Below are 15,485 nucleotides of genomic sequence, written 5' to 3'. Positions count from 1 at the left end.
TCGACCTGAGCCTTAGTGATTGTTTTAACGGGGCATAGCTCTTCACCTGAGCTATCTTCCGTGGCCCCATAGGCCTCATTGTCGTCTCCTACCTCGTCGACGACTTCTTCTGTGTTGAGCATTTCGACGTCTGCGTCGTAGTTGGAGTCGATCTCCTCCGCTGGCGTTGAAATCGGCTCTCGATCTTCCTGCTCGTCTGCTTCTTCCCCCTCGAAAATGTTCACCGGGTCAGGGCACGCGCCGAAGTCGAATCGTCTTCTTGGAGCGAAAACGGGAACAAGCCATACAGTTGGCTTCATCGTGATCCGGCGACAGGCACTTGTTGCACACCGGGTGGACAACGATGTGGGGATACTTCGGGTTGCACACGGGGCACCTTTTGAACGGGCTCCGTTCCATGATGTGTTATCGAATAAGTCTGGTTGCGTCGACTGGTCCTCGAGCACCGAAGAGCCACGCGACTCCTCTGGATGTCCGACTCGGGAACTGAGCCGGAACCAAGCTGGGCACCGAACGCAAGACAATACCGACGCTATATGAAAAGGCCTTCGGGCCTTAAGGAAAGTTTATATCGATTCCGATCTTGAGTGATCAAATATGCATCCGAACCCAATGGCGGAAAAAAACAATCTGGGGATGGAGTCGATGCCCATGCGCACTGTAGTCCAGGGGAGGAGCCACCTATCTCGTGATACTTTGAAGACTCTTCCAGGACAACAATGTGCAATCATCCGGACCCAACACTAGGCGGCGATCTATGCTATAGATATGAATTCAGCAGCCCACATGCCTCAAACATCACATTTCCAACAGAGACAAAAATAGAACGATGCCTACACCGCACAACTAATACAACAGACAGAATGCAGTAAGGTCGAACACTGACCAAACACGTAGCCCTCACTATACACATACAAGACAGAACAGCCATAAGACAACTGAGCACAGCTTGAATCGCAAACATATTCGAAACTTGAACTAATCAGCTCCACAGAGGCTCTGTACCTAAAGATAAAACACAAGAACTTGCAGGTGAAAAGACTTACTAGCAAGCATGCTGACACCAGCGACCTGGAGTTAACCATTTCCCTGTGAAAAAATACCTTCCCCTCGATAACCTTAAGGGGCAGCTAATATACCACACACAATATCGACAGATGGGTAGCACCATAAGTAAGGGCATATGACAACTTCGCACATCATCTTAACCAAGAGTCAGACTCAAGAACATCAAGCATTAATGTACGTGTGAAGGAGCTAACCATCTAAAAAAATAGGTAATCCTAGACGACGTAAGTTGAAGATGAAGAACAGACAGATGAGTGGATAAACAATGAGTCACCCATCACAATCCCACACGCTGCAACAAAAGCATAGGTAGACAGAATCAAAGACTTGCTCAGAGGGAAAAGTCACCCAAAGGTATCAACGGGATCGGAACGAGCACAACCAAAAAAGGCAAGCACTAAAAGGAAGCCCACTGAAGACTGGAAAATACCCACTTCAGACACATTTATACAACACAGCAAGAGTAAGGAGATTGTTCATACTTGCGTTCCCAGCACAGGCTGGGTAAAAGCATCCACAGCATCTATTTACATGGTCCCATTCCATAACTTCCAAAAACAAACCTTGGAACTGTGGCATACCCCAACCTGGTCATAAATACTTTCCCCCCAAAAGGTGCCCTATAGTGCCAGTTCTCAAGTATAATAATAAAATAGTGCACCCACCCAAATCCACTCAAGACAAGAGGTATGTAGCATAAGCTGAAAGTAAGACTATAACGAAGGTACTAACTCAGAAAACACAATGTCTGAGGAAAGAACATGGTCCAATCAATGCACTGATAGAATTCAAGCTAAGGACACAAGGTATCCATGAGCCATGACGCACCATCAACAGCTGCCAGAGGACATGAAGTGCCGACACTAAACCAGATGGAACGACCCGGAAACTTGAAACAGAACAAAAATGTTCAATATCTGCCAGGAGAGTTGAAGTATCAAGTAAATATCCAGCAGCACAACCAAACAACTGAAAACACAGGGAAAACCCCTGTGCCAGGACCTGCATGAGACGGACTACAGGGGAAAAAGGCTCCAATCCAAAGTAGCCCCTTGTAGCAACAGCAACCTGCCAGGCAATTTTAAAGCACCAGTAGATGGACATGAATAAGAGCATTGCAGCAGATGGGCTCCTGTAAGCAGCAACAGATCCCCATGCATGGGCAAAAGGCTCAAATTGTCCATACAGACTATGTGTGAGAAAAATTGACCTTTCTTCTCCTCAACCATATAAGATTCACATAGAGGCTGTGGAAGCCATGGGAGATAAAGAATAAGGCTACTGGTCTGGTTGCCCCTCGAAAGCACCACAACTCACTTAGCCAAAAGGCGTTCGAGATAGTTGCTGGTCAGGTCAGAAGTGCTGGTGAGGTTTGTACGGCTGTAGAATTTATGATTCTACCATGCCACCCACGAAAAGTCAAATATCCCAGATCCTGCATTGATATGTCTCCGTGTAGTGCCATCTAAAGCCAAGAGAGTTTGCTTGCCAAAGAGGTGGGATCTATTCAAGGTTGTATCCAACACATTTGCTTAAACATTTCCTGTTTCAAGGGGGAAACCAAGCATTCCTATGAAGAGCCACAGAAGAGCCCACATACGTGGTCAATGTGTCCACAGTGTAAAGATAGAACCTAAAAAGTTGGTAAGATGCTCCAAAGCCATCACATACTACTTCAGCAAAAAGTCCTCCCGAGTGGTCCTGGAAAGGGCGAACCACCATCATGGCCAACACCCAAACAGTATGGGAACAACGTGCCAAAAAATATGAAGCACTTTATGGATGAACAGCCAGGCTCCCAAAGTAAAACAACTTATTTGCTATTGTCCCAATCCACTGAGACGTTTTGTCAAAAGCGTGGGGAGGTGAAACATCCTGTATTATTTCATAAAACAATATGAAGCTGTAGAACCAGCCTCATGGTTGCTAAATGAGAAGACATCCTGACTGACCTGCAGGGAGATTTTACCTGCAGAAACATGGCAAAGAAGCTGGCCTAACCCAAGCGGACATAAGAATCTAAAAGCAACAGTGGCTCTGATAGGGATGTGCCGGGCTGGAGGATTTTTGTCAAACCTTAATGTCTGCAACTAGCAAAAGCAATGCTAGGAACTCAACCACCTTGCCTAAGACACTTTAAAAAGTACCACAAAGGGACAATCTCAGAAAATCATTAAAGTCTTTGAGGTTCTATAGACCCAAAAAGGGGGCCTCTTCGGTGTGCCAATAAGAGTAAAATTTATTACCTCACTACTCACCTTGTTATAAAAGCCCTTGACTAAAATCTGATCAGGGCCTGCAAATGGCCCAAGCTAGACCTTTTCTGTGTTTTACCATACACAAAAGCAGTCTGCCACCATATAATGGTAAAAACGTAGCAGGAGTCTTAGATATCAGTATTGGCTCTGATGGCAAAACAAACTGCAAGCCCTTTTGCGGCAAAATACGCCTTCTGGTCCCATCACCCGTGTCAGTCCTACCCCTGTGTAACTAATGCCTGATGAATACCTAGGTGTATGTATGAGTGGCACAGCCCATTAATTGGTCCATATCTAGCCATTCCATTACCAGCATTCTAGTGTTTTGGGTAAAGTGAAGTATGTAGTGGATGAGTCTTTCATTTTGGTTTCTCAAGCAAGGCTTCAGTCGTGTTTCAAGCATTCCAGTTCATCAGGGGCCAATTGTCAGTCTTTGCAGACAGTGCTAACACTACAGTGTCACCCTTGTTCTATTCCAGTCTTCCTCGTCTTAACCTCTGTAGTGCAACTTGTGACAGTGGCCCATCTTTTCAAGGCTTTATGCCATAGCCTGGTGGGTGATGCCTCGAGGTCTTGGCTATTCCGCTGTGTTGTCATTATGAAGGCTGGGTAAATGAATTTACTTTTGGGTCTGGGTATTTGTCCCAGCAAGCATCTGCCCAGATTACATCCCAATTGTCTTTTAGTTATTTATGAAACCAGTCGCCACTGTTATCCAGGATCCAGTGCACTCCCCACACGATATGAAGTCCTCTGCTCCTCGGTACCTGGGGTAGACTGGTACCCTGTTGTACATATGATCTATTTTCTTTGGGGGAAAGTATGTATGATACAAATAGTTGAATTAGGTGAATCTAAATCTCGATTTCTCTGGACTCCTTTTCTGTATTTCACACTCTTTGCTTGTCCACGATCGGACAGTCCCCTTCTCAATTTCACTTATATTCCTTTCTATTTAGTGAGGTCTGCGTAGTAAGTAGCTAATGCTGTGCTATCACTCTTTTGCCAGAAACATGCGTTAGCATTAGCTGAGTAAATTGGATTTGGGTGGTTCAGTCAACTCCTCTCCCCATGTTAGCAAGGCAGATGCTTCAGTGTGTTGTATGTCATGAACAGGCCTACAGCGATGTCGTACTGGTCTCTCATATTGGCGAAGGTGCAGAGTGCGCACTTCACACAAAGGATGGCAATTGTCCTTACCCCTGCTTTCAGTCAAGAGCATTTGTCTAATCTAATGAGTCTCTGAAGGCACCATAGCGGAATATCGGTGCTGAGGTAAATATTATTATCATGTAGCACCCACTGGCAACCGTAATCAACACCAGGTAGTGAAAACAGGAATCAGACATGGGTGGTAAAAAGGCGATTTGGGCATAGGCGTAGTTGGAAACACGCCTTTTAACGACATGAATCGAACCACCATTGTTCTCCAATCACTCTTAAAAAGTTGGCCGGTCATAATTCTCCTGTCTCCATGGTCACAAAAATGCATAAATGTCAAAATACGGAAGGTATCTCCATCGTTCAGTAACATCAATTCCTAAACACCAATTGCTTAAATACAAGAGAAAGTAAGTGAAACATGTTGTAATATCCCATACGTAAAAGCGATACGAAAAAGAACAGGATACCGATTCTTTACTTTCTGTATCAGGTTCTTCCCGCCTCCAAATTGTCACTCCAATCATATGAGCACCCCAAATTAAAAGTACTATGACTCCCAACATCACTACCAACTTGAATACAAAGAGGAATCTATACCGAGCAAGATTTATTCACCCCTATGTAAAACGACATCAAGAAACAACATAACGCCACCCCAACAGATATAACCACTTACGTACAAACAAGATTCTAGTCTCAAACAAAATCTGTTCATGCGCAAGTAAAACCGAGAGAGCTGTAACGCTGTCTCACCTGTATCAGTATTGCCAAGCAGAGAACACCACATCCAATCCTTCAAACCTGACCTATTGGGAATTCCCTGTATATATACCAAGGGTCCATTGGTTGAAGTGTCCACTTTTCATGTCAGCTTTCGCCGACACACACCTATAACGCAGCTCTAAGGTCCAATGGATGGCAATGTGTGTATAACGTTGCAGCCATTTTGTAGTGAAACATGCGAATGGTGTACTTGTATCTATCTGCAGTGATTCCCGTATTACTCAATGTTCAAAGCCACAATGGACTATTAGAGCATGTAGGAAACCTTACCTCCAAGGACCATAATATCATATGTCACTGCCCAAAATATAATCACATTGTATCCATACGTTGTTCTCCTTCATGTTACGCAGAGAAGTGTACTGTTAGCAAACAGTTATTTGTGGGGGCCATGATATAATGCGGGCAAATATCGGGTCCCAATCACAAGTATCGATATCGGTCTCTTTCATGGTTCTATTAAAAAAATTCTCCACACATCATTTGTTCCCCTCGCAATATCACATGGTTTCACTGTCCCAGGACAAGGCAAGCCACCAATCACTGGCACATCCCGAGAACAGCCAGTCTTGGACGGCATCCATGTTATGATAGGCCAAACCTCATGTCTCGCCCACAGATGCCCTTGTGAACCACCGTCATGGCCACACCCCAAGATTTCTAACACACCCGCTTAAACGCCACATATAGTTCGCTTAATATAAATAAATACTAATATATTAATCTTCAAACAATGGAGTGCCACAGATCCACTGGGGTCAAAGATCAATAATAACCCGAAAGTTGATGGTACTCCTATTCGTGCGAATCACTCATGCTCCCTTTGTTATGCATTAATCATACTGGTATACACCCTATTCCAATTCCTTTAGCATAATCACAGTGTGTGCACATTCAGGTACGCTTTGTAACACATGAATGCTTTATGAGGGAAGACATGTATGTCATTAGTTCTCAAATCATGTGTCTCAAACCACGTATCAGCGTATATTGCATGAATATAAGAGCAGAAGAGTTCAAATTTGCATAGGGCCCCCACTGTATTCATAAACGTGAAAAACTTGCAACCTCCTATTCACATTCCCCAGGTGACTATTGGCACATTACTTCCGAAAAAATGCATCTCATTGTCCGTGTTGTGCCCAAGTTAGATGGCTCTGAGACGACAAATCCATTTAGCTTAAGTCTGTCTTAGTGTGAACTCTCTATTCCCACATTGTGGTTGTTCTCTTATGTGGTCAATCCTAAAGAACTAGAAACTCGGATCACTTGGGTGGAAGTGTTTGTAGTGTTTAGTCACAGGGTACCCCATGTCAGCATTTCGCAATGTTCGGCAATTTTCCTGTATGCTAGTCTTCAAGGACCTAACTATGCTACCAATATAGATCATACCACACCCACATCCTATTATGTAGACAACATATTGTGTTTTGCAATTGATGACGTGTCTTATGTGATGTTTCTGCCTTGAACTGAATCTGAATGCCTTTTGTTTGTTTTTACCAAAGTGGCACACACTACAACCATTGCAGGATTAAAAACCCCATTATTTAGTTGGTAACCATGTGTTCCTGTTGTGTGCAGAGGTGACATAGCTTGGACATAACAAATTCCTCAAAGTACGGCCTCTCCTATACACAACTCTAGGGTTCTGGCCCATCTCATTACGTAACCCAGGTACTTTTGTCAAAAGGTGCCAATGCTTGCGTAAAATTCCATAGTTGTGTTCACTGTGGAGTGAGCATATGGTAATAAACATAGGTTTGTTGGATTCCCATCTTTTCCTACTTTGTATCATGCTAAACCGTGTTTCAAGAGTAGCATCCCCAGTCACTTTCAGAGCTTTCTTGTCTGCCTGGGCCAAATCCTTGGCCCCATAGCCTATATTTAAGACTAGTTTTTTGGCCTGAGTAGTATTTGCCTTGAAAGTTAAATCTTCACTACAGTTGCATCTAAGATGGATCATTTCCCCATATGGGATGTTCTTGATAACAGAAGTTGCATGCGCACTAGAAGCATGAAGAATACTATTACATGCTGTCTTATTGCGGAACAGCGTGCTCTGAATCGTACCTTCCTTCACATAAAAGTGTAAATCCAAGAAATAAATGTTCTCACTGTGGGAATTTATGGTCATTTTTACAGTGTAAAGATTATCATTTAAATATAGAAAGTATTCCTAAGAGCCTCAGACGAGCCAGTCATCATATCATATTGTCCCCCCAGAAGACAATATGATACGTTCAGGGGGAGGCAGCTCTGTCCCAGGAATGCTCCCTCTCATACCAGCCAATGAAGAGTACGGCCTAGGAGGGAGCAAATGGGGAACCCATTGCTGTTCCCTGGAGCTGGTGATACCAGCATCCATCATGGATAAAGCAATTCCTTGACAATATAAGATCAGTAATTTCCAATATCATACGTTTACGTTCAAAATGGTCTGCCCGGTCTTCGTCCAAAAAGGATTTTACTGCCAACAATCCAATGTTCTTACGAATGCATGTATATACGTTTGTTACATCAAATGTTACAAATTGGAATTCATCAGGCCAAGTAAAGTTGTTAAATTTGGTTAATATGCCCGTGCCATCTTTTATGTATGACGGTAAATTGATAACAAAGTGTTGAAGTGTAATGTCCCCAAATTTGGACAGCTTCTCAGTGGGTGATCCCATCCCCGAAATGGTGGGCCTGCCAGGAGGGAAACTCTCCCGAGTGGAACTTGGGCAATACATATATGCATGGTGATCTCGCCTTGCTCACCCGTAGATATTGATATTCACCATCAATTAATAGGCACACGTCCTTCCCTTCTTCCAACTTTAAAATAATAAACACAGTAAGGTCTTTTATAGGGTTGCTCAAAATACGTTCATAACCTGGTGGTCACTTAATTGGCGCTAGATCACACCCATACTGACACCTTGTCTATAATGACCACACTGCCCCCTTGTCTGCTTCACGAATCGCTATGGTATCATCTTTACGCAATCTGATCAATGCCTATCTTTCCTTGGTTGAAATGTTGTGTTTGAGCTGCTAGCAAAACCAAGATGAAATTTCTAATAGATGTAACTCTTGAGTGACTCTTTAATTAAATTCAGTAATGTTTTGATGACAGGGAGATGGGGAATGAATTTAGATTTTAGCCTAAGTCCATTAGCTGCATCCAGATTCTCTACAATGTTTAAATCATACAATAACAATTCCATATCTCTAGTCTCGCTGTTTTCAAAAGATAAAAGACACTGTATGTTTTGTATATTAGCAATAGTGTATTCCATAGAAGGTTGTTTAACAGCATGAATCACAGCCTTTTCAAATTGTTGATGAAAAATTTCTTTAATTTTAACACCCTTGTAAATTTGAACAAGTCGATGTACACATTTGTCATGTCCCCTTTCACAATGGGGCGAGAAATTCAATCCTTTGCATAACACTTCAATTGCATCAGTGTCTAAATCCCTACTTAAAACACTGATAACCTCCAACCCCTCACAACTTTTACCACATGCATTTTCATCACCTGCAGAATCAGATTCATTGTCATCCACAAATTCAAGCATGTTACACCGGGATGTCCCTATATTTATGTATTTTTACATCTTGTCTGCACTCCCACTTTCTGCAACATTTTGTCTTTTTCCTTTTCTTTTGCCTTGCCACCTCCTTCCAACCCTTCTGGTTGTTGTGTATCCTTTCTGTATTGTTTGTTGCCCCTCCTCAATCTTTCTAGATCTTTCTGAAAGGAGGAGGTACCTTCACCCAAAGGATTGTCAGTTGTTATATGACTAGAAGCGTCACTACTGAGTGACGCAATAGAGCAGTTATTCGCGGATTTCAAATCCTCACTTTCTTCTCTGACTCTCTATCATCATTCATGTTGATGTAATCATATTTTTTCGTAAAGGTGTAAATGCGTTCCTCCAAGTAGTCTTGATAATCTCTTTTAATCTTTCTCATCTTTTTAACTTTAAGGTATTGCTAAAGGTTGTCAATTGCTTTGCTTAAAATGTCATAGGTATTGCCTACCAGTTCCTTACATTCTAAGGACGCAATCTCAGTCTCTAAGGTTTCAATTTCAGATTGTAATTTAGCACACTTACTTTCAGCATGCTTGATCAATACCTGCATGATTGTATGAGATGCACCCTCAAGATAGCTTTCCTGTTCCCCCAGCAATTCCTCGCTTAAATCTTAAAAGGTTGGGAAAAGTAGAATCCCCAAACCCTCTGGATTTTCTTGTTCTCCATGTATTGCTGTAGGGTGATACCGTCCCGTCAACAGGCCAACTCCTGTTTTTTCAGACGTTCTAACCTTAAATATTTTCAACGAAGACCCTCATCATGTTGAGATTTCATACGTAACGATGTCACTGAGAAACTTTTTCCAAAAAGATCTTGTGCTAATTCATCACGTCTATTGTTGATATTCAGCATATTCAAATACTCTTCAAAGCTTCACTTCATTCTTTTATAATTACAGACAGTGAGAGCAATATTGAGGTGCTGCTTGACAAGGGTTCACACCACAGTCACCGTCAATTTCTTACAGTGAGGATAAACATCATGCCCATTAATTGTAAACTTAGAATTCAAAACGTCACCTGACACTTCACAAATCTTTATTTATAACACCGAATAGCATGAAAGTCAATACATTCCTAAGTAAGAACTGAGATGTTGCTGATAATAATTAGGAAAAGGTACTCACTTTCTTCAGGATCCTCAGCTGGTGGGTTGCTGTGGGGCATTGCTTGAATAGCAGCTCGTGTTTCTGGAGTGGATTCATAGGGGCCAATGGTCTGATCCCTCTGCTGCTGCCACTGAGGACCAAAGCCACCCTCATCCTCCACAGGTACCTGAATGTCTGGTTTGTTAGCTGGGTCTCGCACCTTAGCTAAAAAAGAGAGAAGAGCTGAAGCTTTGTAAAGATTTTCAGATTTAATTTGTTTACTTAACTCATCATTGAGAGCAAAACAAGCAGAGGCGGTGACAGAGTAATGATCAGAATTTAAAAAACACAATCATAAAAATGCTGACAATATCACGAACTTGCATGGATGTGGTTAGAAAAGTGGAATGGCTGACAAAGAAAAATACAGGGTAAAGTAAGATACATTGTACATCATGGCTGATGACCAGTTTGTAGCTCAAATTCAAAATGTGTAGACTAGCTTGAATATATATATATGTTGCATTTTGGAGTATGAGTGGATCCAGTAGAATATGCAAGGCAGAATTTCACATGCAAAACACCTGGACAATGTTTAGGAATAATGATTATCCTACTTTTAAAAAGCATGCAAATCTGTGCTTTCCTGCCCAATGGGCATTTTTCAAGAAAGTATTACTGTTGTATGTGTTTGGCGACAGATGGGAAAAAACAATAACATTTTCAGATAGAAGACAAAAGTTGTTTCTAGAGTTTATCTCTAAAGCCTTAAAAAAAACACCTTGATGTGGTTTATATTGAAGGATACTAATATCCTAGGACAAGTACAGTTGGTGTCAACCCTGGAGGAATTTACCAAGAACATGGAGGGATGCTCCCATCCTAAGTAGATATAATATCCAGATTATGTGATTTAGGCCTAGCTGTTAGAGATGATGATCACTTACAACATAACTTGGTTGCTTTCGTCGAATTTGCAGCCATCAGGTGAATGTCTAGACAAATCTTTCAGAAAAAACAGGTCTTCGATGGCACAAAACGGGTGAAACAGATACACTACAAACCTGTCTCATTCCAAAATATAGACAACGTTGAGAGAATTCCAAAAATGAGTAATGAAAGCAATTGATTAGAGAATACTGATGAAAGGTTAGAGTCCGGCCTGAGATCTCACTCTCAGAGTTTGAAAAAAAGGAACTAATGGTCAACTACCACTGCATTGTGGTGGTTTATGGCTGCTTTAAAGTGAATTTTTCTCTGTATGCGTGTGAAGCAGGGCTTTGGTACTTTCTTTAAAAATAAAAAAAAGAATACATTGAGAGCGATCTAGTCAGTAATATCGCTCAGAGTGTTTTAAACCAGTTTTCGATTTCTTAAATTGGTTCGTTAATAATTATAGTACATGTTTTTAATAACCGGAAAAAAAAAATTCTCTGCACACATTGTTTAATTATGACTGTCAACATATTTCGGGTACTGATGTGTAATCCTGCACATGGGCAAGAATATTTAGTCTTTATGCATATTGATTAAGATCAATTGAAAGAGAATCATGTTTTGAAACATAACTTTAAACTGGAACACACAAATATTCCTAGTTACATTTATTAAAATGGGTAACAAATGACATTGAAAAATGTACCTTGTGAACTGCGGCGGGAGCTTTCGGCACCTTGTAAGTCATTTGTGGGATTTGCATCTGCCATATTCACCAGCCATATCATGGTAGCTGTAGAAAAATGAAAAGTCTTGATTATTGCTTAGAAAAGGAAGAATAAAAGAAATATTATATTTAAAGCAGTCAGGTCATAATAAAATAAAAAATCTGTGGCTACTATAGAAATTTTTAAAGTACCCCCTATTTTATATGAGATTATTACATAACAGGCAGCCTCCGCCCTCACTCAGTACAACTGACCCGCTTGTCATCTTTGAGGGATTCAACATCTTAATGTTTACTCTGCTTCATAACTCAAAGAGCCTATGAGTGAAATGGAAGTGAATTCTGACGGCTCACAGGCCATGCAGTTTGCTATAAATTCGAACAAATTTATGCAAACAGAAAGTCAGCCAATTAACCTCGAATACTGAACGTATTCACTAGAAACATGGTTTAAAGAGCATGGAGCTTTCATACTGAAGTGCAATGCTTAATACCTATTGGAGATAATTCCAAAATATACATGTATGGATTCCTTTTGAATTATTAATATAATCCTCCTCACGAAACACCCTTGAGATCAACCGCAAGCAATGCAAGTGAAAAAATTGATGGCACTGCTAACTGCTTACAATGAGCTGTCAGTTAACTGGAACTGGTGCTTCTTGCTGAGGAATGTTTGCTAGAATATGCCAAAAATGGCCAGGGGGAGGGAGGAGGTTACGTGGACATTTTTTTGGCTAACTGGCTGATCAGATGGTTGCACTTGGGAGCTCTATTCCACCTAAGCAATTGGTGAGACTAACTTCTTTCTTGGCCTGAGGGGACATACTGTTGAGTATAGCTTCCAAGTGATTAGCAAGAGACGGGGGCGGTTGAAAACTAGCTATTAACTACTCTGACATAAGAGTAGTAAACAAAAGTGTTTCATTGATTTTATGTAATAAGGAGGAAGCAGCCGGTTTCCCACGTCATGATGGAGGACCCATCTAGCCTGGATACTGGGTCATGTTATGAATAAATGGAAGGGTGAAGACTCCCTTTTGTTTTAGACGAACAGGGATCCTCAAAGGACAACATCACCAGTGAGGAATCTAGTATTTGTGAAAAGAATGCGCACATAAATGGCAGCTAATCTCCCAGCTATGAGCTAAACTAAATAAATCAAGTGTGCATAGATACCAACGTTACTCCTAACAGGCTGTGAGTACATATGTGCTATCGTCTGAAAACAGTAAAGGACAAGCCCATCAGATAAACCGTTAAAGGGCAATCTTTCAAAGTGGAGTTAAATGATGAATGAGGCAAGAGACGGTGAGAAGGAAAAAAGAAGCATCCCCATGCAAGGTCTACCATAGCGATGTTACAGAAGAGAGGCTCTTGGAACCCATAAAAATAGTTCATGATGAGGATGAGCCAACTGAAGCTATACGTGAAAGTACACTCTGGTGAAGTTCCCTCTGTTCTCGAATCTTGAGGAGAAAAGCCCTCTGGATGTTGGTCCAAACCTAAACCTTGAAGGCCAAGGAGAGAGAAGGATAAACTGCCCAAGAGAAAACAAATAAGGTGCCAACGTTCCTGTTGTGGTTTAATTAAAAATCTGTGCAGAACAGTGATTTTTGGTGAAGCCTTTAGTTTACCATAAGGAGTTTGTGATATCAGGGTTTGCAGATGGAGTTTTTAGGTAGATGTTGTACTAGAAACTGCCATGCTATAGAAAGAAATGCACAAGCAGATTTTTCATCAGCCGACATTTACCTCCATTAGTTAAATACATGGTTGACGTGCCTGCTGAGGAACAGGCATACTATCCTGGTTTGCTCAAATTGCATTATTTAAATAAAGAGATTTGTTTTTTTTTTAAATGTTTTTAAAAAATCTGTTTTTCCTATATTCAGCCCTACTCTTTTCGACCTATGGCCCCACTGTGTAGAAGGTTGAGCAGTTCGAGCTGTAATTGGTCCGATGTGCCAAAAAGAAAGACTATGGAAAACAGCAGCCAGTATAGGCTATGGAGGCTGTTACTTCTTTAACGTCTGCAGTTGTGATTGTGGTCCTATTCACAGTCTGAGTTCAGATTGTCTGTCATGCACAACCGAGTGAGACTGTATGAGTTCTTGCAGCTAAGTATCCACTTCTCCTTCCAGATTGTGCCAATGAAGGTGAGGTTTGAGATGGACCTGTAAAGCCACTGGTTCCAGCGGGCTGACTAATACTTTTTCCTCATTCGCAGAGATTATCTCTTGGTTCAGAGTGGCTGGGACCTTTCCTTGTTGAATGAAAAAAGACTTTCTGGCACTGATCTCGGGGTCAAGTTTGGAAAAATGTTATTTGTAGAAACGAGTGGCAGGCTTTCAATGTACTCAATTGTTGAAGGTTTAAAAAAAACAAAATGGCAGAATGAAACAAAGATTTTGGGAGCATTGAGCAAAGTGGGAGATGACGTCCTTCAGGATTTATTTATTTATTTATTTATGTTGAAAGTTTTATATAGCGCGAACAAGATCTTTGCAGATATCAGAGCGCTTTACAAGGGCATGGGGGTAAAAAATACAAAGTAATAAAGCGTATATACAGCGTAATATATGAGGTCGTTAGGTACAAGGTGCTAGTTACATAGGTGGGATAAAGGACATGAGGTAGATAACAGGTGAGGTAGTGTCGGTACACAGTGTATAGACAGACAATTGCGTCAATAGTATAAAGTGCAATAATAAGGAGCATATACCTGCTTAAACGTGTTTAGAATATTTAGAGTTTAAAGGAGGGTACAGTTGAGGTAGGTGTGAGCAGGGTGTATAGTCCCACAGGTGCGAGAGTAGTAAGGAACGTTGAGATGGAGAGGGTAAAGTGTGCAAAGTCAACCAGGTGCGTCAATAATATAACAATATAACAATATTGTTTATTTATTTATTGTTTGATTGTAGGATCTTGTTCTCCCAAAAAATATTAGGTTTTTAAAGGGACCTATGATGTTACTACAACGTAAAAGACTGTATTAGGAGTCACTAGCTCACACTCAATACATCGTGAGCACTATTTCATTTATAGTGTCAGTCAATGGACCCAGAGGAGGTCACAGTAATGTTTATATAGCTTGTGGCCACAGACTGAGGGCTTAGTAAGTGCTGTGACCTCTTGGCAAATCACTGCAGTCTCTTAAAGTACAGTCCATAATTCATACATGAAATCCAAAAGTGTAGGTTTGTCACAAAAAGCAATGCTCACCATTTCACTGGCATGCTCACAAATACATTTTTTATTGATAAATTGGAGTGAAAGGGACATGGGAAGAAAACAAGTTACTTACCTGTAACTACAGTTATCCAGTATTGGTATCTTTCATAGATTCACATGCCTGAATCATTCCCCGTCGTCGAGGCGGGAGTCCCACGGTAAATTATATATATATATAGCAGTGCCTAAAAACCATTAGTAGTAGGCTAGAAAAGGATATAGGCCCAACTAGGCCCAAAACTTAGCAGCCTATCTACCTCATTATGTAAAAAGAACTGAAAATGTAGCCTCAGCCAATCAGCTAACCTCACCCTCTAGAACCTTCCCAGCCCAGGCAGTTCTCCTCAGATTTTCCCAGCACAAGTGAGAAGTAGTATCCATAATAAGAACTGCCCAGCCGGGGAGGAGGGTGGGTGCATGTGAATCTATGAAAGATACCAATACTGGATAACTGTAGTTACAGGTAAGTAACTTGTTTTCTTATCCAGTATTGGGGTATCTTTCATAGATTCACATGCCTGAATCAGAATAGCAAGCAGTAATAACCATAACTGTCGGTAGAGGAAGGTGGGAGACAATCCAAACCATATATCCCCACACAACCTGGAAGGTACTAGAGCAAGAACATATTTAAGTACATA

General features: G+C 41.3%; 1 protein-coding gene and 1 long non-coding RNA gene across 4 annotated transcripts in view; one reads left to right on the top strand and one right to left on the bottom strand.

The window, feature by feature from the left end:
- Positions 1–15,485, bottom strand: part of PSEN1 (presenilin 1) — a 203,614-nt gene that overhangs the window by 22,292 nt on the left and 165,837 nt on the right. For all 3 annotated transcript variants that reach the window (XM_078659500.1, XM_078659501.1, XM_078659502.1), the window contains 2 exons: positions 11,590–11,676; positions 9,987–10,172 (listed from right to left, as the gene is read on the bottom strand). In XM_078659500.1, the coding sequence (XP_078515626.1) occupies positions 9,987–10,172; positions 11,590–11,676 (273 nt within the window). The remainder of the gene's footprint in view (positions 1–9,986; positions 10,173–11,589; positions 11,677–15,485) is intronic.
- LOC144780939 (uncharacterized) overlaps positions 1–15,485 on the top strand; it is a 45,211-nt gene that overhangs the window by 18,356 nt on the left and 11,370 nt on the right. The gene's annotated exons all lie outside the window — the stretch shown is intronic.

Source organism: Lissotriton helveticus, chromosome 9, assembly GCF_964261635.1.
Source record: "Lissotriton helveticus chromosome 9, aLisHel1.1, whole genome shotgun sequence".
NCBI classification, from domain to species: domain Eukaryota; kingdom Metazoa; phylum Chordata; class Amphibia; order Caudata; family Salamandridae; genus Lissotriton; species Lissotriton helveticus.
The sequence above is the reverse complement of the archived record's forward strand: the minus strand, read 5'-3'. Positions and strand labels throughout refer to the sequence as shown.